The sequence below is a fragment of the Prionailurus bengalensis genome, chromosome A1, assembly GCF_016509475.1.
Source record: "Prionailurus bengalensis isolate Pbe53 chromosome A1, Fcat_Pben_1.1_paternal_pri, whole genome shotgun sequence".
Taxonomy (NCBI): Eukaryota; Metazoa; Chordata; class Mammalia; order Carnivora; family Felidae; genus Prionailurus; species Prionailurus bengalensis.
In genome coordinates, this window is record NC_057343.1 from 170697111 (window position 1) to 170719278 (window position 22168).

The 22168-nt window shown below is 38.6% G+C and overlaps 1 protein-coding gene across 1 annotated transcript in view; it reads left to right on the plus strand.

Annotated features, from left to right (window-relative positions):
* The window catches only part of MAN2A1 (mannosidase alpha class 2A member 1), a 167154-nt gene that overhangs the window by 32221 nt on the left and 112765 nt on the right, over positions 1–22168 (plus strand). Inside the window, exon 4 of the mRNA XM_043595195.1 lies at positions 8862–9033. Coding sequence (XP_043451130.1) covers positions 8862–9033 — 172 coding nt within the window. The remainder of the gene's footprint in view (positions 1–8861; positions 9034–22168) is intronic.

A 22168-nucleotide genomic window follows, 5' to 3' on the forward strand; every position in this document is an offset into this window, starting at 1 on the left:
TCTTTTGTGCATTTGCAGTTCTTTTACAGAGTTTTTATTGATTCAAATGAGTAGAATTTTTTGACTTTCTTTTGTGGCAAATTGAAAAACAGAATTTTGCATTTAGTACTGTATTATAATTTGAAATGAGTTTATGTGCTATTATTCTTAAAAAGCAAAAGAACAAAAACATGGGGAAATCACTGTGTAATGTTATTTTTAAAGCTTCTCTATTATTCTTAACAAATATTCTTAACAAAATATTGTTAAGAACAGTCATAAGAGAAGAGCTGTGGTCCCCCCACAGTTGGGTAATGCCCGGGTGGGCGAAAGCAGGGGGAACTTGGAACTCTGGCTTCCAAAGGAACCTGCTGAATAGAAGGAGATGGTGAGGAGAGGGGAAGTTTGTTTGTGGACAGTTTGGGGAGTCCTTTGTTCTGGTTAAGTGATTGAGAGATGAAGTGAATTCTTTGGTTTTGGCTACTGTGGTGGGAAATTTGAATTTCTGGAGCTAAGATAGTATGAGGAAGAACGGAGTGAGAACTGGTATTCATTGTGTATCTTACATTAGTTTGTGTAATACATTCTGCAACCCTCAACACCAGTAAATCACACATCATTTACCAGGTGAGGACAGTGAGACTAAGCAGGTATACTAATTTGTTCAAGATCCGTCAGTTAGATATTGGCACAGGATGGCAATTAAAGCTCAGATTTGCCTGATTCTGAGGTCTATGCTCTTTCCATTTACTATGCTGCCTCTCAAGATATGTTACTTAGTTCAAGTGATTTTCTTGCTTTATGGGCATTAGCTAATTCACATTTATCTGAACTTTGGGTTGTTAATAGCATTGCCAGATTTGGCTTAAAAAATGTTTACATTTCCAGTAAACAGTGGATAGTTTTTTTAGTATATATGTCTTGCAGATCTCATATGGGATTCACTTATAGTAAACATTTATTCATTATTTATCTGAAATTCAAATTTAACTTGGCATCCTGTATTTTATCTGGTAATCTTAATTAAGAAAATGTTGGCATTATGAGTTAAATATTTACATGGCTCTTTAGAATTATCTTTTTAAGAGATCTCTAGAGTTGGTATTTTGAGGTTCTGTTTAGAGGGGAAAAGTCCACTGGGGCTCTAACTGGACTGCATTCTTTAGGAACACATGTATCAGGTATTACCTAGAGATGCAGGTGATTGTCACACATGTCCCCATTCTCCTATTTTGGTTACTTTTGTCTGTCTTTTGAGACTGATGCTTCAGAGCTCACCACTGCACCAGTTATATAAATGATTGCTAATACTTATGGGACTTTACTATGTTTCAGGCACTATTCTAGGTACTTTACATGTATTAAATCCATTACTGCTCTTAGCAACTTCATGACAAAAGTCCTGTTATTACCCTCATTTCACAAATGAGAAAACTAAGGCAGAAGAGATTCAAGGTAATGTGTTCGTGTCAGGGCTGGGCTTTAACCCAAGCCGTCTGACTCTGGAATTAGGACTTATAACCATTACTTAATACTGTCTCTTGAAGGTAATACTTCTGAAACCCACAGGCAAAGCTTCCAGGAGGAAGGTCTTTTATGGGTTTCCAAGCCAATGTCATCTACTTTAGTATTTTTAATGATAAAAAACATTTTATGAACTATCTTGGAAGAGTAGACACCTCACCACACTGTTCCTCATCCTTTTTTTTTTTTTTTTCCTTCTGGTCTGTCTTTACTGAAATGGATGTCTCTGTCCTTAAATACTACTTGAGTCCATGAGATGGTGAGTGGTTTTCCTCATTGCTACATATTTTACAGTTAGAAAGTAATTTGGAAGCAGTATTTTCCAGCTTTTAAATGGTTTCTTTTAGAAACTTTGATTATATGCCCAGTATTTGCCTGCTCATAAGGCTAAATAACCTCACGTACACTAAGAGTAACTCCTCGAAGGAAGTCACCGTTACTTTTACTTCTAAGGATGTCTCTCATATTATAGACCTGTTTCATTATTTCAAACCACTGTGCTCTGTTTGGGGAAGACTTAGTAGGCCTGAAGTGTCCTGCTCCGTGTGAATTGATGATGCTCATGGATGGAATCCTTAACAAAGGAGGGAAGTAACTTTAGCACAGATTTAGAAATTATTGTGGAGGTTGATCTCATAATTGCAGGTGTCACATATCAAGGTACGCAGGTCTTTTAAAGGACATTTAGAAAAGCAATAGAGTAAAGGATCACAATTGGACATTGTGCATATTACAGCTGCAGGATGAACAAAACTCCAGCTCTCCTAACAGTGATGCAGATGGTTCCTGTGGTGTGGGATAGAATTACCAGTGACAGCATCTTACACTGGCTCAAAAAGTGCTGTATCTCAAACACCTTAGTGGAAGTGAAGCTGATATGCTTTGAAATCTATTAGATGACACTGAATCACCTGGAAAAAAGGTGAGGTTATTCTGGAAACTTGAGTTCAGAAGCATTTGTAGGATTCAGCAGGTTTAGGTCTTTGGAAAACCTCAGCTTCATCTTTGACTCTCTCTACTCTGTCTTGGAAACTTCAGTCAGCTAACATATGCTCTTCATTTTGCCTCATTGGCCTCTTATTTCTATTTCCAGAATCATTTTCTAGCAGAACTTGTGCAGTGGCCTCATTTCCTGTTTGTCTTGTACACTGAAGTATATCTTTTACGCTCACAGTAGTCATTTTTGAAAACACAGAAGACGTTAACTTCCTTCACTAAGAAACAAGAATGGCTCAGAAGATTTTCAGTGGTCTGCCCCCGCTTCTGTTTGTATTTCTCACTGTACCTCCACCATGTAAGCTCCGATACAGCCACACCTGGCTGCCTTCTCCCTGAGATTGACACAGGACTTCATGGCTTAGTGTCTTTTCCATATGCTCTTGCTTCTATTTGGGATCTACCCCCTTTTCCCTCTATCCACACGATGACTATTCTAAGAATCTTCTGTCCTTCTGCTAGGAATTTATCACTTCTTTATTCCCATAGCATTTTGTTCTTATTTTTACTGTAGAATCTGTTTTCATTTATTAGCTTTTTTGCTTTGTCTTATTAGATGTTTGATTTGTGTATGAATGGATAAACTAGAACAGGACATTAATTAAAACTCACAGTTTATTGTTTGAGTTATGATAATACCAATTAACATGGTATGCAATGTCTTAAGTGTAAGACTGGATGTTACAATCAAATATGGAAGGATTTGACAAGTGATGGAAGAAGCCTGTTGATCATTTGTTGGTAGGCGATGACTTCATTACTAAAATAAAGAAGCTTTCTTGTTTTATGAATCCTCTTTGTACTTATTTTTAAATTAGAGAATACTATGTTAAAATGGAAGTAATATGAAGCTTAAGTTGCAGGTTTTAAATGTTTATTATCTTGTTATAATTATTTTTCATGCAAGATTTATTATCTTTTCTTAACAGTTGGTACCTATTTAACTGAGTAGAATTAATGTAGTCATTAAAAAATAATTGTCATAGTAGTGGAAACCACAACCGTGTAACAATGATTTGAGGGGCATGACTTCTTTGGGATGCATCTTTTAAATCATTTTGAGGCTGACAGAGCCTTTTTAAATATAAGCTAGTAACTTAAAGATATTGATCAAAGATGATTAGGTTAGCAGAACAGACAGTGGCTATGTTAGAGCTAATTGTGTGTGTGTGTGTGTGTGTGTGTGTGTGTGTGTGTGTGTATGTGTGTGGTGTCTTTTCCTTTTTGTTTCATTTCTAGTTGAAGTAATAAATTTGTATTTATACTCTATATACCCTTTTGCCCCTATTCTTTTGGCTATACATTTCACTCATCTATCATGTACTTATTCAACTCTTGATGGTGTAGTCTTCATACCAGGTGCTAGATTCATGAGAATTGACTAGTTGGGAGTTCAGGTTGTAGGTTCCCAAATTTGTAGGACTTGGTATAAAAGTATGTGGATGCCCTCAGACCCTTTGTGTAAACATTTGAAAGTTATAAATCAAACTGATACATGATAAGTAGAATAGGTCTTTTCCTCCTATCTTGAGGAATAGCACAGTTATCAGGAAGGCCACATGTGGGTTGAGATTGCTGGGGCTCTAGTTCCCCACTGGAATGTGTTGAGTTTGTGTGGGAAAAGCCAGCCTGTGGGGCAGCCCAACCTCCTTGCCCAGAAATGGCCCTGTCCTAAACCAGGAGGGGCTTTGCTCACAGATGCACAGACACGCCAGCACTTTTCCCACATCCCTGCAAACTGTATCCCCCTGGCCATTGCTCAGGCTACAGAGATTACCACCTCCAGGTCAACTGTCCTTTAGAAAGACATATAGAAGGCCCCTTCTGGGCTCTAGAAACTGGCTTGGGGCTATTTGGACACATTTCTGGGTCATGGTGCTTAGGAGGGCAGGTCAAGGCGGGCTCTGGGTGGGCAGTTCTTTCTTTGCCTTGTGAAAAGGATGTGGTCAGAGGAAGAATAGGAAGATCCCTCAAGTCCAGTGCTCAGGGTGAGATACCCTTGCCCAGTTCCTAAATCAGTACTGTGTATGCCCTTGAACCAAATAAAACTAAGTGTTCCTCCAGAGGATGAAATTGCCGCAAAGTCTTCAGACTACAAAGCTAGATCAGGAGTCAAATTTCTAAAAATGGTGGTTTGTCAGCGAACAGTCACTAAGTGCTTAATTGTTCATGCACATTAAAAATAAGCAGTAGAGGGGCGCCTGGGTGGCGCAGTCGGTTAAGCGTCCGACTTCAGCCAGGTCACGATCTTGCGGTCTGTGAGTTCGAGCCCCGCGTCGGGCTCTGGGCTGATGGCTCAGAGCCTGGAGCCTGTTTCCGATTCTGTGTCTCCCTCTCTCTCTGCCCTTCCCCCGTTCATGCTCTGTCTCTCTCTGTCCCCAAAATAAATAAACGTTGAAAAAAAAAATAAGCAGTAGAGCTTTCAACATTACTAGGCTTTATATTATAGAAATTAAATTCTTTCAAGTTTTATTTCTTTATTTTGAGGGATAGAGCGCATGTGCACGCTCTTGTGCGTGTGCAAGTGGGTGGGGGAGGGGCAGAGAGAGAGGGGAGAGAGAATCCCAAACCTGACACAAGACTTGAACTCAGGAACGGGAGATCATGACCTGAGCCAAAGTCCAGAGTTGGCACTTAACCGACTGAACCACCCAGGCGTCCCTAGAACTTAACTTTTTTTATGATAAAATAGAGCAAATTTAGAGTTATTCATCCTTTACAGAACTTCTAATTGTGTATTCTTTGTTGCAGATATTTCCTCACTTACTTAAAAATAGTGATTAGCTGTTTTATGGGTTAGAGTGTTGTTAGAGTGGAAAACAGTAAATGGAAAGGTTTTCTGTGTGCTGTTCTAGCCCTGGTTCAATTTCCAAGTGTATTCAAGGGAAAGAAAAAGGCTGTGAATTGACCACTTAAGTAAATCAGTTTGCAACTCAATGTCCTAAGATTATTAAATCCAGAGGTAGGAATCTAATTTTATGTCACAAAAATTCATCCCATACAACTTTTCATAAAATACTATCCTTCTGATTGGTCTCATGTTAATATACAGTTGTAGTTTTACAGTAATTTAGGGAAAGAAATAGCCAATTCAGTGTAAAAGGGAATACTTGATTACTCTATTGTATAAGAGCAATAAAAGCTAATTTACTGTTAGATTACTCAATATTGAAAGCTGCAAGAGGCTATCTTTTAGTTCATTCTTCATTAATTGTGCTATATTGTAGTGATATTAATGTCTATTATAGATGAGCTTTATGGAAGGCTTTTAAGTTGACATCTCAGCATGTACTTTGGCTCATGTAAATATCTTTGACATATATCCTGCATGATTGTTGAAGGGCAAATGAAGTGTCGAAGGCAAAATGGATTAATCAGTCACTGTGATTCCTTTATGACAACTCCAATAATAAACTATTCTTTGAAAGGGTCTTAGCTAATAATAAATTATAACTGATGAAAACAAGTAATTGTACTTAAAAAAAAACTTGTTACTTATTCATCTTCATAAAGATGATTTCTTCTAAATTCATTTTCTATGTTAGGTTACTAGAGTTTTGTTGTTAATTTTGGAGTCATTCCATTGTTCGTAGATCTTTTACTGAGTGAGTAGCCAAATGATTAGGGCTTAGTTTACCTACATTGTTAAAAATGTAGGTAAAAGTTGTGAGTGTTGCCTAAAGACGGTAGTTCTCATAGAGCCATTTCTTTTTTTTTTTTTTTTTAATATTTTTTCAACGTTTTTTATTTATTTTTGGGACAGAGAGAGACAGAGCATGAACGGGGAGGGGGGGGGCAGAGAGAGAGGGAGACACAGAATCGGAAACAGGCTCCAGGCTCTGAGCCATCAGCCCAGAGCCCAATGCGGGGCTCGAACCCACGGACCACGAGATTGTGACCTGGCTGAAGTAGGACGCTTAACCGACTGCGCCACCCAGGCGCCCCCTCATAGAGCCATTTCAATAATTTACGTGGTTCTTACTGCACATATAGAGTAATAATAGCATGGGGCAGAAATTGTTGTCACTTACGTGCATTTGATTTCAGTTCAGTCTTGCAATATGGAGGTACTTTATATATTCAATTAGATATTATGACGGTGCTTAGTAAAATAAAAATTCTTCCCACATTGCATTCTTTATTTTTGGGATGGTAGCAGCACTTATTTTTTTCTAGGACTATATGAGTTTACTAGGGCTGCCATACCAAAGTTCTGCAGACTGGGTGGCTTATTTCCTTACAGTTCTGGAAGCTGCAAGTCCAAAATCGAGGAGTTGGCAGTGCTGGTTTCTTCTGAAGGTCTCTCTCCTCTGTCTTTCCTGTGTGTGTGTCTGTGTCTATCTGCTTGTCCTTACAAGGGCATATTGGAGTAGGGCGCACCCTCATGACTTTATTATACCTTAATCACCTCTTTAAAGACCCTGTCTCCAGATATAGTCACATTCTGAGGTACTAAGGTTTAGGATTTCAACGTAGGCATGTTGAGGGGACACAATTCAGCCTACAACGGGCATAGAATTAATTATTTGCAAACAATAATTTTGGGTAACCAGTATGTTTAAGACGTGGAACAATTTGTGTAAACATTCTAAATAAAGGTATCCTTTTCAAAACTTACATGTTAAAAATATATTTTATTTCCTTTTTTACCTGCTTCAATTATAGAGATGGGGACGGGGCAATTAAAAACATGATGATGATGATGGATAGCAATTAATCTTTATCAAGTGCTATATTATATCCTGGGCTCATGTCTGAGCACTTGATGTTTTTTTCTCTTGGCATGGTCAGCAGAAAGTTTGAACATTCCCATTTAGGGGTAGGTTGGATTTTCTTTGCCTGTCCCTGGGAATCCAGATGTGGATCTTGGCTTCATGCGCTGGGACAGGAGTCCAGGTTTGTACCTTCCTCAAGCAAGATGGGATTCTTTGCAGACCATTGTTTCATGAGATATCTTTGAATTTTCTATAGGTGCAGGCTTTTTAGCATGGAAAACTTGAATTATCCAGGTACCCTTCTTTGGTGACTTGAAAGTGCCCCAGATCAAGAAAGTCCTGTAAAGACAATTTTCCACTGCCTTCCTGTTTGGCTTCTAGTTTCATACTTGTCGCTTTGTACATGCTCAGTAAATAACTCTAGAATGAATAGATCGATAGATTTTAGTTAAAGCAGAAGGGAGAAATACAGTCAGAGTAGCAATGCACTTTTCAGACGCTCATGCTTGTATTGTCAAAATACTTGTATTGTCTTCTCTGCCCTAGCAGATTTTCATTTTTTTTTCAGTCAGTATACTGTACTTCAAATATTAACTTAATTATAGACAAAAGAACCAGTTGACGCCTTATATTTTAGTCCTCCCACATGTTTGAGTTTTGGAAATAAACAGAGTGGTAGTTTAGCCTGGATGTATAGAACACCTCTATCTCTGTAAGATTTCATAGATAAGAGGTTGTTCTTGGAGGATCCACTTGGGTAGTAGATAGAATTGGTAACTGTATGCCTCAGCCGCTTATCATGTTGCTTTAATACTCTGCCAGATAGGGCTATGCTTAGACTTGTGGGTCTTGTTAAAAAGGTTTCTTTATAGTGAAATTGCAAATATCTTTAGATAAAGTTTCCAGGGTATTTGAGAAGGAGGAAAAGTCGTAGAATTAAGTCATTAACATCTACAATTTTCTTTTGAAAAAGACGTCATATACACTTGTGTTGTTTTATTAGTGTCAGTCTGTGCTTCCAAAAAATGGAGTAATTTGCAGCCTTTGGAAACTAATGCCTGTGCTTGGCAGAATTCTACTTCTCTGTATTCATAATAGTGCTGTTAATTACCTTATTGCTTTGCTGCTGGCTTTTAGATATAGTTTGTACTTACGATTTTCTTAGTTTCACTTACTAAAATGGGGAGAGAATTTCAGATGTGGTATGAAAGGATACACTCTTAATTCCATATGATGAGAACAGTATTGCCAACTTGTTAACGCTGTTCAGATTTTTAAAATGAAGACAAATTCCTTACATTAGAGATAAATTATACATAATCGAATCAGGTACTATAATTATCATGCATAAATAAATGCTTTTTTTCCTCAGGTCATTTGTCTCATTTTTCTCATTTCTTTCTGACTTTGTACAGATTTCAGGGTATTTTTGTTATTGTAGCATTAGTGTCTTTTTGAGTGTCATGTGCATTCAAATGGAATTTCACTACTTGAAATTCACTACTTGAAATATTTGTGAAATTTGTAAATGTGTCTTCATATGAATGAAACATCTAAGGGCATCCAAAGGTCATGTAATGGAATGTGACTGAGTTGAAATCAGACATATGAATCAGACCTTTGTTGTATATTTGTGTTTTGATTTAGGTTGGTTGAAGACTTTTGATGACTACTTTAGAGAGATGACTCAGTATATTTTTAATAACATGGTCATCAAGCTGAAAGAAGACTCACGGAGGAAATTTATGTGGTCTGAGATTTCTTACCTTTCAAAGTGGTGGGATACTATAGATAAGCCGAAGAAGGATGCTGTTAAAAGGTTTGTTTCAAGATTTTTTTTTTTTTTGCAATTTGGTAATATTAATTAATTATACAGTGAAACACGTGTTGAATTTTTAGAGGATGAAAATTCTTAGCCTTCTATCTGAAACTTGAAATATTTCTCCAAATCTTTTTTTTCTTTGATTCTGCTTCATCTGTGGAAAAGTGACTTGAAACTGTTCTATTGAAATCCTAATGTTCCAACTCTGTCCCAGAAATTGAATTACTAGGTCAAAGGGGCTTAATATTTTAAATGCTTTTTGAAGCATATAATCAAAGTGACCCCTGGAAAGATTGTTTCCATGTACCAGTGTCTCTGCCTTTTGGCCACCAATATATTTTTTTTCTAAAACTTTGACCAATTTTGTGGTTGAAATATTTAAAATTTTTTTTAAGGTTTATTCATCTTTAAGAGAGAGTGAGAGAGAAGGTGAGCGGGGGAGGGTCAGAGAGAGAGGGAGACACAGAATCCGAAGCAGGCTCCAGGCTCTGAGCTGTCAGCACAGAGCCTCATGGGAGGCTCAAACTCATGAACCGTGAGATCATGACCTGAGCCCAGTGAGCCACCCAGGTGCCCTGATGGTGGCTGAAATATTTTGATTTGAAAATTTGATTACTGATAATGTTATGTACTTTCTCATATGTACTGACAAAGTTTTTTGTGAATTGCTTAATGGTATACTTTCCTTCTTACTGATTTGTAAGTTTGTACACACATGCGTTAACCCTTATTTTTTCTCAAGTTATTTTCTTAAATCTTAGCATTTCATATACATGCTTTAAACATTTTATTGTAATCAAACATATCAATCTGTTTTCTTAATAGCTTTACTGTCATATTTTAAAAGGTTTTTCCCAATCTAGAGATCAGAGGAAGAGTCCTTTTTTTCCACCCAGTTTAACTTTTTATCATTCACTTTTTAAAATCCTGAAATTTATCTTTTTAATATGGTATGGTGGGAGGTTCTGATCCCCCTGCCTCCCTCCTCTCTGCTCCCAAGAGTATAAAGATTATCTTAGCATGCATTGCTTTCTTTTATTTAGTATCACATGTACAGCGCTCACTGTTTTAGCGCCTGTTCTGATACTTCACAAATGATAACGGATAATCCTTGCAGCGGTCCTGTGAAGTAGGTACAATGACTGTCCTCATTTTACAGATAGAGACACTGGTCGTCCAGGGTCACCCAGCTGGGACGTGCCGTGCTGGTGTGCTATCTGGTGCAGCCTGTCCAGCCCCACAGGTTTTCCTCCATGCTGTGCTCTGCCGCTTTCCTAAGATCTAAAATGTCCCGGTTTTTTCCTACTGATTTGATGTGCCATCTTTATTGTCTTTAAATATGCGCTGATTTCTGGGCTTCCTGACCTCTTTCATGGACTTTTCTGTTTGCAGTTGTGGTTTGCTATCTTGATTGACAGTTAAAAATCTCCTCTTTCTTTACTGAAAAATTCTTCTAATGAGTGACCACTTCATTTTCCCAAAGAGTTTTAGAATTAATTATTAAAATCTTCCTGCCCTACCGAAGGAAAAAAAAAAGGGGGTTTGATGGAAATTGACATAAACATTTAAAGATAATTTGGAGGGAATTGGTTTTCTATCATTATCCATCAGACTTTTTTTGATAGGGTGCAGCACTCAAAAACTTTGTTAGTGACATGCACACACAAAAGATGGGAACCTAATAAAGATGCTAGTAGAGTTTTATGTATGTTAGATGATTAAGAAATACGTAATGCTACAATAAAAGACGTAAAGCTTGCTTGTGGACACGGGTGTCAGCAAGGGTACACGTGAGTTGGTGCAAAGTGGTAGAAAGTGAGTTATCTGAAATCTGATCAAAAGTTGTTCAGCATATGTGCATGGGTATGAAGACAGTGGACTGAGGTAGCTGGTAGACCTTGGAGAGAGAGAGAGAGAGAGAGAGAGAGAGAGAGAGAGAGAGAGAGAGAGAGAGTTACGTATTCCTATGTGGAGAGAGAGAGAGAGAGAGAGAGAGAGAGTTACGTATTCCTATGTGAATGGGTTCAGCTAGGTGCAGTTTTATGCCTCCTTCACTTACTGTTTCTCAGGGACAAAATTTCACTTAAGCAATACAAAATTTGTTCCCTAATCAATCACTTTGGAACACATTTTTGTTTTTGAAACAAAAAATTTTTCACGTAAGGAACTATACCTATTTTTTGCCACTGTTCCCCTGTCAGCTTCCTTTTATTTTAGGTGTTTTATTTTTCAAATTCAGTACCTAAGGGTTCATGCCTGATCTTTTGTTGGCTTATTAGCTCATTTGTTCATTCATTCTGCAGCTCTTTCTGAACACCTACTGTGGGCCAGTTACTATGAGGTTTGGGTACTCTTGGGCTGAGTATTTTCTTTCTTCTTGATTGTAAATTGTATCTTTCACCATTGACAAATAACTATCTTTTCTCCATTTAAGAACTAAAGTGCTATTACCACCAGTCACTTGTAGTTGTTTAGATTTACCTGATTTGTGCTGCCCTTTTTCCTTAAAAACAGGCAATTTAGAGTGGTAGTTCAAATGGCTGGTCACTGGAATGAGGCTACCTGGATTCAAGTCCTGGCACTCCCATCTACTGTGTGAACTTTGGGCATATTACTTAACTTTTGTGAGCCTTATTTTCTTCATTTGTCAAGTGGGGATAATATTGAGACCTCTTTTGGTTTTTTTCAAGGATTGGATGAATAGAAATAAATGCTTAGGACAATGCCTGGCATATTCTAAGTTCTTAATAACTATTGAAAGCTCTTGTTACTTTAACTTTTATTTGTCACTCTGAGTATTTCTCTTGGACACTGAATATAGTTTTTAGTTTTGAAGTCATCATGAGAGTCTTCATCTTATTTTTTGTAATGTTTATTTATTTATTTATTTATTTTGAGAGAGCGTGCATGTGTGTGCACAGGAGAGGGACAGAGAGAGAGGGAGAGAGAGAGAATCCCAAGCAGGCTCTGCACTGTCAGTGCAGAGCCTAACATGGGTCTCGATCTCATGAACTGTGAGATTGCGCCCTGAGCCGACATCGAGAGTCAGACGCTTAACCGACTGAGCCACCCAGGCGCCCCTAGTCTTCATCTTTTAATAAAAGCATTTAACTATAAAATTAATGTTTTATTAAAAAAACCTTTTTAATGTATTGCTTCAGTGAAGTTAACCTTCCTCGCCCCCCCCCAATCACTTCCCTGCTCAGATGTTTTTAGGATTTTAAAAGTTTTATCCATAAAATTCTGAACTTTCACCATGTATCTAGGTATGTGTATAACTTACTATTAACTTTTCCATATATCAATTCAGACATCTTCAGTTTATGTTTTCTGCTCTTATTACTTACTGTTTTTATTTCCTTTGTTTTAGGATTAAATTTTCTGGTTACTGAGTCTTCTGCACATGCATTTTTTATTTCTTTGTTATATTTCCTGTGTTTGGGAGATTTTTCTTAAGGTTTCTTTTTTTCCTCTCTCAGGTTCAGTTCTTTGTGGTATGGAAGGTGTTCTTTTCTGGCTTTGAATGCTTGGTTTTAACTGTTTTTGTTTGTTTTTTGCCCTTCTGCATTCTTTACATTGCACCCTGTAAGTCCAAGTATTTTCCTCCTTTTTATTCATCCTTGAGCAATAACAGATGTGTCCACACCTGGAATTTGTCCCAAAACAGAGAGTGTAGCAGGCTTCCAGTTCCTTCCTGTTCTGACTACTTTGTTTCCTTGTGGTGGGTGTTGGTTAAAATGGCTGGCCGGCATCCATTCCACCTGGTTTCCTTTTGGGAAATGGTCTGTCACACACGTAAGTCAGACTCTCCATCTTCCTGCCTCAGGTCAGACAGACCAGCTATGACCTGAGCTCAGCTGATCAGTATAATATTTCCTAGGGTCTGAATCTTCGGAGAGTGAAGCCAGTGTGACAGATGGAAGCAGGGGAAGCAGACATGGAGGGAAGGTTGCAGGCCATCCCTCACGGCACTGGTGCATTCCCAAGACTCTTCCCATCCGTGACATGGTCCCTGTGATCCCTGTAGCACGGCCTCTCATTTTCTTCCAGCCCTTCGTTAAGCCTGGACTTTTAGTCCTTGGTTTTGCGTGCCCAGGAGAGTCTCTCAATGCAGTTGCTCTCCAGAGCCAGCAGGTGTTGCTTGCAAACAAGAAAGCTAGCTGATGTATTTCCCCCTGCTCATATCCTTTGTTGGAGAGCTGGATTCTGAAAGGCTGCATGAGCATCAGGGGCCCAGCAGCTGGAAAATATGTCCTTGATGTGAGCAACACTAGCCGAGGGGAGGAGACGAGCTGGGACTGTGGGAAGATGGAGAAATTTATGAAGTGTCTGCTCTTTGCGCAGCCCAGGATTGGCTTTCTTCATGTAGCATTTTTTTTTTTTTTTTAATATGACCTGTAAGCCAAGTAAGAGCTTTGGCCTGTCTGAAGGTTCTGCTTCATAAGAGTGTAGGGAAGAGTCCAGCCAAGTCTGAAGGAAACTGGGCTTGCTGCCTGCTGCTTTTGGTAAGGTGAGGCCATGCTTGGTTCCTCCCAGTGTGGCTGTATTAGGGAGCCATCCTCTGTAGCAGTAAAGACCTTGGGGTGGAGAGACTTCTGTAGGAAGAGCCCAAAGAGAGAAGCATGAAGACTGTGATTAGTGTCTGTCCCAGGATTCAGCTTTGCTTCAGTCCTTGGCCCTCCAACTTAGGGGCTGTTGCCCATTTCTCTCTGAGTCTTTTCTCTTCATGATTCGGGACTCCTCGTTGGTTTCTCTTGCAGGGCAATTGCAAGTCTGTACTTGAATTCTTTCTTTCACACTTGAATTCTTTCTTTCACCTCCACAGTATGTCAGAAATGCCACCAGTTTTATGGCATGAGGGTAGTCCCCTTTACCTGATTCTATCTGGATGCAAGTTTCTATCCCTTTTTCTTTTCTCTTGGCCATTTTAGTTAGGTTGAACTGTATGATATTGCCAAAATTGTACCATTTTTGATGTACGAAAATGTCAGTTTCATGTGATTCAACCTAATACTAAGAAGAGAGAATGGTAAGATGTTGGGAGTGGGAATGCACATTAGAATCTAATGTTCAGTCTTTTGTCTTAACCTTCCTTTGAGAGATGCTGTTTTGGCAATGGGAAATATTCTGCAATATAGGCCTGATCTTAATGATATCATTTTGCTTGAAGAATGTATTGCTTTATGGCAACAATAGGGCAAACGAGTTTTATTTCTGGTCAAGCTTTGGCACAGTTTTCTCCCTTCTTGTTATAATCATTCACTTTTACTCATTTATTACATTTATCTGTGGAAAGAGGGTAATAGCATTTTCTTTTTCCTATTTACTTAAACATAACATTCTTAATTCTCCTTGCCTGAATGCATGTTTTTTTGGGAAAAGTTAATAAATACATAGGTGTGCTCTCATTATTTAAAATTCTGAGCTTGTCCCAACTGGCAGTAGTGACAGAATTTTTTTTTTTTACTGCTAGTATAAGGCTTATGCAATGGTTTATTTTTTCCTTTTTGAAGATGAGTCTATGGATTATATGTCTGTACCTAAATTTGCAAGCTAGCTGTTGCAGAACAGAACCTGTTAATTCCAGCAGAGTTCCATGTAAGCTTTTATTGTCCCTGAAGAATACCAATTGATTGTGGAAACTTAACAGAAACATAACTCAAATGATCCCATAATCTATTCTAGCAGTGACTTGTTTGATTCTTACCCCCTGTGGCAGCAGTATTCAGCTCCATGCTTTTAAAAATGAGAATCTAGTTAACTAAAGGAGATCCATGCAAACAACATCTAGCTTTTTTATTTTGTGTGTGTGATTCAGTGTAATTTAATCAATTATAGTCACGGTGCCTACTTGTAACACATAGCCAGTGCATTTAAAAGAAACTGCCTCCTGTTAAATAATCAGCACATTTTCTGTCTATGCTTGTTTTATTTTTGAAAATGACTAGTATGTTAACATTCTTTTTACTTTTTAGGCTTCATATTTGAATATTTTTCGACTAAATGCAGTTAAATACTGCATGATGTTTATAATACATCAAAATGTGAATCCTTATTCAGAGTCAAGCAGCTGAAACATTAGCCTTAGCATTTCCTTTGACTAGCACCCAGCATATTACATATTCATTTTTCCTCTCTGAGCTCTGAGACATTAACACAGTTTTTACAGTGTATGTGCTCCTGCTGTTGAGACTGGTGTTCAGTGAAGAAGCCCCATGAGTTGTAAGAACCTAGAATAGTTTGTGTGTTTACCAGAGTCTTGACCAGCTTCCCTGTGTGGACCTTTTGGTATGAAATAAGGCTTCAGATACATGCTGGGAGGAAGGGTACCATCGGTGCATTGTTAGGGAAGTTACAGTTAATGAAGATATTTTATCTTCATCACCTTGCTGGGTTTCATTGCTTTGCCAGGAATGCAAAATCTTTAATCTCTCTACCCTTCTCTTACATCTTTTTTCCTAGGTCTATATTTAAGTGAACCTTCTACTCTCTTTTCTTAACCCTCTCTTTGCTTATTGAAATCAGAGAAATGTTTGAGATTACATTCTTAAATAATATAAATCCTAACTTATTGATGTACATTTTGGGTTTCAGTTTCTAGAAAAAGTTCTTATACAGGCTAACTTATTATACATTTTATACAGGTCAGATTTTATGGTGTTTGACCAAAGGCTGCTGTAAAATTTGCAGAGCAATGAGAAGTTAACAGTGTGTCTTGTGATGTTCAAGGTAAATTGCAGATTTAGATTGAGTTTAGAGCCTAAAGATACATAACATTTCATCAAAGGAATCACAGCAGTTCACCGGTGTCTAAAATAACTTCAGTGCTAATAGTTGAAGCAGCAGCATATGTGTATTTGAAAAAGTATGTATTCCTTCCCCACTTCGTCCAATCCCCGTTGACTTCCAGTGAGGCTGCTTTGCTTTTCTTCCACCCCTCAGTCACTTCAGCTGGTGGCTTCTCTTTACATGGTGGATACTGGCAAAAGCCATGAGGGACTACCAGCATCGGATGTTTCCTCAGTCCTCCTGGGAGGACTCTTCACAGCAGCGATGCTGATCACTCTAGTCTCATTGAAATTCTTCCCATTTTTGTCTTCTGTGACCCGGAGCTCTTTCTCTCCTGTTCCTATTCCTGCTTTGCTGAGCATTCCTTTTTCATCTCCTCAGTTTCTTCCTCTGCTCATTTCCTAAATGTCCCTTTACTCACCTGTGGGGTGGCATCCCTTGTTCTCCTCTTCACTTTGCAGGCTCATCCACACTATTGTTTTAATTACTGGGTGTTTGGGCTGCTTCCAGATCCAAACCTCCAACCTCAACTTCTTTTTTTCTCTATTTAGTTATAATATTAACAGCTAACACTTCCTGAGTGCTTAATGTATACCAGGCATGGTGTAAGCATTTACCTGTATTTACTGAGTTGGTCCTATAGCTTTCTTATGAATTAAGATGACTTAGGTTTCCTTATGAGGAAACTGAGGCAGAGGTGTTAAGGGATGCACCTAGGGTCCTCCAGCTAGTAAGTATGGCATGAGGACCAGAGCCAGGCCGTCTTGACCTGGAGCCGGTGCCCTGACCCATTGTGTGCTCTACCTTTCCACTGGCCCTCAGGCTACATCCAGTCAGTCCCCAAGCCTTGTGAGTTGTGCCTCCTTAGTATTTCTGTGCTCTGAATCCCAGCTCCAGCCCCATTACTCTTCGTTTCCTGCTATTCTGAAAACCTCCACCTGGTCTTCCCGTTTCTAGTTGCGTCTCTTGCAGGTGTTCTCCATTTCACCAGGAGTTAAGCTTGTAATAAATGATTTTGTCCATGTCCCTTCTTGGCTTTAAAATGCTTCAGTGATGCTTCAGTGTCAAAAGGTACAGATCTATGTCCTCTGTCTGGCACACACTGGCTTTTGCTCGCTGATTCCTCCCTGCTTGTCCACCCTTACCTCCCATCACTTAGCCCTTCTGAGCCACGTGGGTGTCCGCAGACTCTTGCTATTTCTTGCTTAGGAATTTGCCCGTCAGTTGAGCTTAGAGTTTGTTTGTTTGTTTGTTTGTTTGTTTGTTTGTTTGTTTGTTTTTCCCCTTTTGTGCACTGGTTAATCTCAGTATTACTCATTTTTCAAGACCCAGCTGAGACAATATTTTATTATCTTATTTCCAAAACCTTCCCTTATTGACTCCACTCTTCATTCAATAAATATTTACTGTGCTAGACTCCAGGGATATAGGTGATCAGTAAGACAGACCTGATCCCATCCTTCAAGGCAGAGCAGGAAAGACATATAATTAAATGCAGTATCACAATCAAGTGTTTTCCTTCTATGGATGCATGAAGGGGGTCTTGGAAGACTTCCTGAAGCAGGTGGTGGTATTCAAGCTGAAACCTGAAAGGCGGTTAGAATTAGCCGGGTATGTAGGAGGTGGCAGAGGGTGGGGAAGGAATTCCAGGGTATGAGAAGAGAATTGTGATTATGGGCCAGGGATTAGTAAGAGCTTGGCATGTTCAAACACCTGGACGCAGTGTCTGAGGCTGCAGCAGTGTGGAGGAAGGTGTGTGTGCTTGGGCTGGGTAATGTACGGTCATCAGGGAGATGCAAATTATAACTACTCTAAGATTCTGTCCCCAACCTTTTAGAATGGCTAAAATCAAAAAGACTGCCAACACCAAGAGTTGACGAAGAAGGTGCAGCACGAAGAAGGTGCAGCAGTTGGAACTGCCCTATTGCCAGTGGGAATGTAAAATGGTACAACTGCTCTCTGAAAGCCACCAGAGTTTTCCAGAGTTAAACATACATCATGTGGCCTAGGAGCCCCCTCCTAGGAATTTATCTAAGAGAAATGAAAACATGTTCACAAAAAGACTTGTTCACACATTTTCATAGGGAAGTTTTCATAGTAACTTCAAACTGGAAACATTTCAAATGCCCATCAACAAGATAATAGATGAAAAACTTGTGGCATATTTGTGCAATGGAATACTCCTCAACAATGAAAAATAATGAATTACTGAGATGCATAGTAATATGGATGAATCTAAAGAATGTATAAAGCAAAAAAAAAAAAAAAAGCCTGATGCAGAAGAGTAAATAGTGTATGATTTTATTTTATCAAGTGTAGGAGTAGCTCAGCTTATCTATTATGATGAAAATCATGAAGTAAGAAGAATGTCTTTCTCTTTGGGGGCAGTTGAGGTAGGAAACGATTGGAAAGAGGCACGAAGGAACTCTCTGAGTTAATGGAAATAGTCCATATCTTGTTTTGGTGATTACAGGGATGTAAACAGTTGTCAAAGCTGATCAGACTAAACACATGTATATTGTGTGTTGTTGTCTCAATTAAAAGTCTTTTCGAAAATACATTGCAGCCCTAAAATAATGATAGGTCTATTTATTAACATGGAAAGATAGGTTGCTCATGGTATAGTATTAAGTAAAATAAGTTGGTTAAAAACTCTACCATGACCCCTGAATGCATTTATAGCAAGATATTTAGATTTTTAAATTCTATTCCTTAACCTCTTATGTATTTTCTGATTCATTTTGAATGAACATTTTATTTTATTTTGGAAAATGAGAACATGAAGTAATATTTACAGTGAAATATTTAAAGGATAGCCTCTTTTCTTTTCATTTTTTTAAGTTTTTATTTAAATTCCAGCAGCTAACACACAGTGTAATATTAGTTTCATGTGCACAATTTAGTGATTCAACACTTACATACAACACCCAGTGCTTATCACAGGTGCTTAATTCCCATCAACTAATTAACGCAATCCCTCACCCATCTTCTCTCTGGTAACCATCAGTTTGTTCTCTACACCCAAGAATCTGTTTCTTGGTTTGTCTCTCTCTTTTTTCCTTCAATGAGCATTTGTTTTGTTTCTTAAATTCCACATGAGTGAAATCATACACTATTTGTCTTTCTCTGACTAATTTCACTTAGAATGATACTCTCTAGCTCTATCCACGTTGTTGCAAATGGCAAGATTTCATTCTTTTTATACCACTTCTTCTTTATCCACTTATCAGTCTATGGACATTTGGGCTTTCCCCATAAATGGCTATTGTTGATAATGCTGCTGTAAACATTGGGGTGCATGTATCCCTTCGGATTAGTATTTTTGTATCCTTTGGGTAAAAGTACTTAGTCGTGCAATTGCTGGGTCATAGAGTAGTTCTATTTTTAATTTTTTCAGGAACTTCCATACTGTTTTCCACAGTGGCTACACCAGTTTGCATAAAGAACATCCTCTTATTAAAACTTTACAGAAATGGGGCGCCTGGGTGGCGCAGTCGGTTAAGCGTCCGACTTCAGCCAGGTCACGATCTCGCGGTCCGTGAGTTCGAGCCCCGCGTCAGGCTCTGGGCTGATGGCTCAGAGCCTGGAGCCTGTTTCCGATTCTGTGTCTCCCTCTCTCTCTGCCCCTCCCCCGTTCATGCTCTGTCTCTCGCTGTCCCCAAAATAAATAAACGTTGAAAAAAAAAATTTAAAGAAAACTTTACAGAAATGATTAATTGAGCTATCTAATATGGGAAATATTCTTAAATTAAATTTCATGACCATCTTATGCTATGGCTGTGTTAGTTTTCAATGCTTTGGAGAAATCAGAGTATCACATTTATAGTTTAGAAAAATTTTTCATTAATGTTTTAATGTAAGTCCAAGTATATGCAGGGTACATAGTGAAGGGTAAGAGATAAACCACCCCTGTCTCCATGTCATCTAGTTCTTCCCACGGGACACAGCTGCTGTGAACAAACTTATTTTCTAGATGTACAGGAAAATATATGTAATACATACATATGTACAAAGACATATGCATGTGTATTATGCAAATGGCAGCATGCTGTGCACATTGTACCAGTTTTTTTAGGAGTTTTTTTTTAAATTGTGGTAAAATATTCATAACATAAAATTTACCACTTTAGTGATTTTATGTGTACCATTTGGTAGCATTAGGTCCATTGACATTGCTGTGCAGCTATAACTTTCCTCTGTCTCTAGAACTTTTTCATCATCTCAAACTAACTGCGTACCTGTTAAGAACTTGCCATTCACCTTCACCTCAGCCCCTGGCAACCACCATTCTATTTTCTGTTTCGAGAAGTTTGCCTACTTCAGGTACCTCATAAGTGGAATCATATAGTATGTGTCTCATTGTGTCTGGCTTTGCTTCACTCAGCATAAAGTCTTCAAGGTTCATCCATATTGAAATGTGTCAGAATTCCCTTCCTTTTTAAGGCTGAATCAGGATAATTCATTGCATGATTTACCACATTTTGTTTATCTATTCATCCATCAAAGGACATTTGGGTAGTTTCTTTCTGTTCTTTTCTTTTTTCTTTTTTTAAGTTTATCTTATTTTGAGAGAGAGAGGGATAGAGTGAATCCCAAGCAGGCTCTGCACTAATAGCACAGAGCCCAGCGCAGGGCTGGAACTTAGGAACCATGAGATCATGACCTGAGCCACTAAGAGTCAGATGCTTAACTGACTGAGCCACCCAGGCACCCCTGGGTTATTTCTACCTTTTGGCTCTTGTGAATAATACTGCTATGAGCATAAGTATACAAATATCTGTTCAGGTCCCTGCTTTTAATTCTTTTGTGTATCTATCCAGCAGTGGAATTACTGGATCATGTAGTAATCCTATGTTTAAATTTTTGCAGGACCCCCATGTTGTTTCCCACAGCAATTGCACCATTTTACATTGCTACCCATAATGTACAAGGTTTCCAGTTACTTTGCATCCTCATCAGAATCTATTTGCTGTGGGTTTTTTTTTTAATTTGTTTTGTTTCTATTTTTAATTTCCATACTAATGTGTATTGTACCATGCTTTTTTAAAAAAATTTTTTATGAATATAATTTATTGTCAGATTGGCTTACAAACAACACCTGGTGCTCATCTCAACAAGTGCCCTCCTCAATGCCCAGCACCCATTTTCCCTCTCCCCCACCCCGCATCCACCCTCAGTTTGTTCTCTGTATTTAGGAGTCTCTTGTGGTTTGCCTCCCTCCCTCTGTGTTTGTAACTATTTTCCCCTTCCTCTTTCCTGATGGTCTTCTGTTGAGTTTCTCAAGATCCACATATGAGTGAAAACATATGATATCTGTCCTTCTCTGACTTATTTCACTTAGCATAATGATACCTTCCAGTTCCATCCACACTGGTGCAAATGGCATGATTTCATTCTTTCTCATTGCCAAGTAGTATTCCATTTTATGCATAAACCACATCTTCTTTATCCATTCATCAGTTGATGGACATTTAGGCTCTTTCCATAATTTGGCTATTGTTGAAAGTGCTGCTGTAAACATTGGGGTACAAGTGCCCCTGTGCATCAGCACTCCTGTATCCCCCTTGGGTAAATTCCTAGCAGTGCTATTGCTGGGTCATACATAGGGTAGGTCTATTTTTAATTTTTTGAGGAACCTCCACACTGTTTTCCAGAGTAGCTGCATCAGTTTGTATTCCCACCAACAGTGCAAGAGGGTTCCCATTTCTCCACATCCTCGCCAGCATCTATAGTCCCCTGATTTGTTCATTTTAACTGCTCTGACTGGCATGAGGTGGTATCTCAGTTTGGCTTTGATTTATATTTCCCTAATGATGAGTGATGTTGAGCATCTTTTTATGTATCTATTGGCCATCTGGATGTCTTCTTTGGAAAAATGTCTATTTATGTCTTCTGCCCATTTCTTCACTGGGTTATTTGTTTTTTGGGTGTTGAGTTTGGTAAGTTCCTTATAGATTTTGGATACTAGCCCTTTATCTGATATGTCATTTGCAAATATCTTTTCCCATTCTGTTGGTTGCCTTTCAGTTTTGTTGTTTGTTTCCTTTGCAGTGCAGAAACTTTTTATCTTGATGAGGCCCCAGTAGTTCACTTTTGCTTTTAATTCTCTTGCCTTTGGAGATGTGTCGAGTAAGAAATTGCTGCGGTTGAGGTCAAAGAGGTTGTTGCCTGCTTTCTTCTGTAGGATTTTGATGATTTCCTGTCTCACATTTAGGGCTTTCATCCATTTTGAGTTTATTTTTGTGTATGTACCGTGCTTTTTAACCTTAATATCTTGGAGAACCTTCCAGGAGAGAAGAGCCCACCCTCCCCCCTCTTTTTTTATGTTTGTTTATTTATTAAA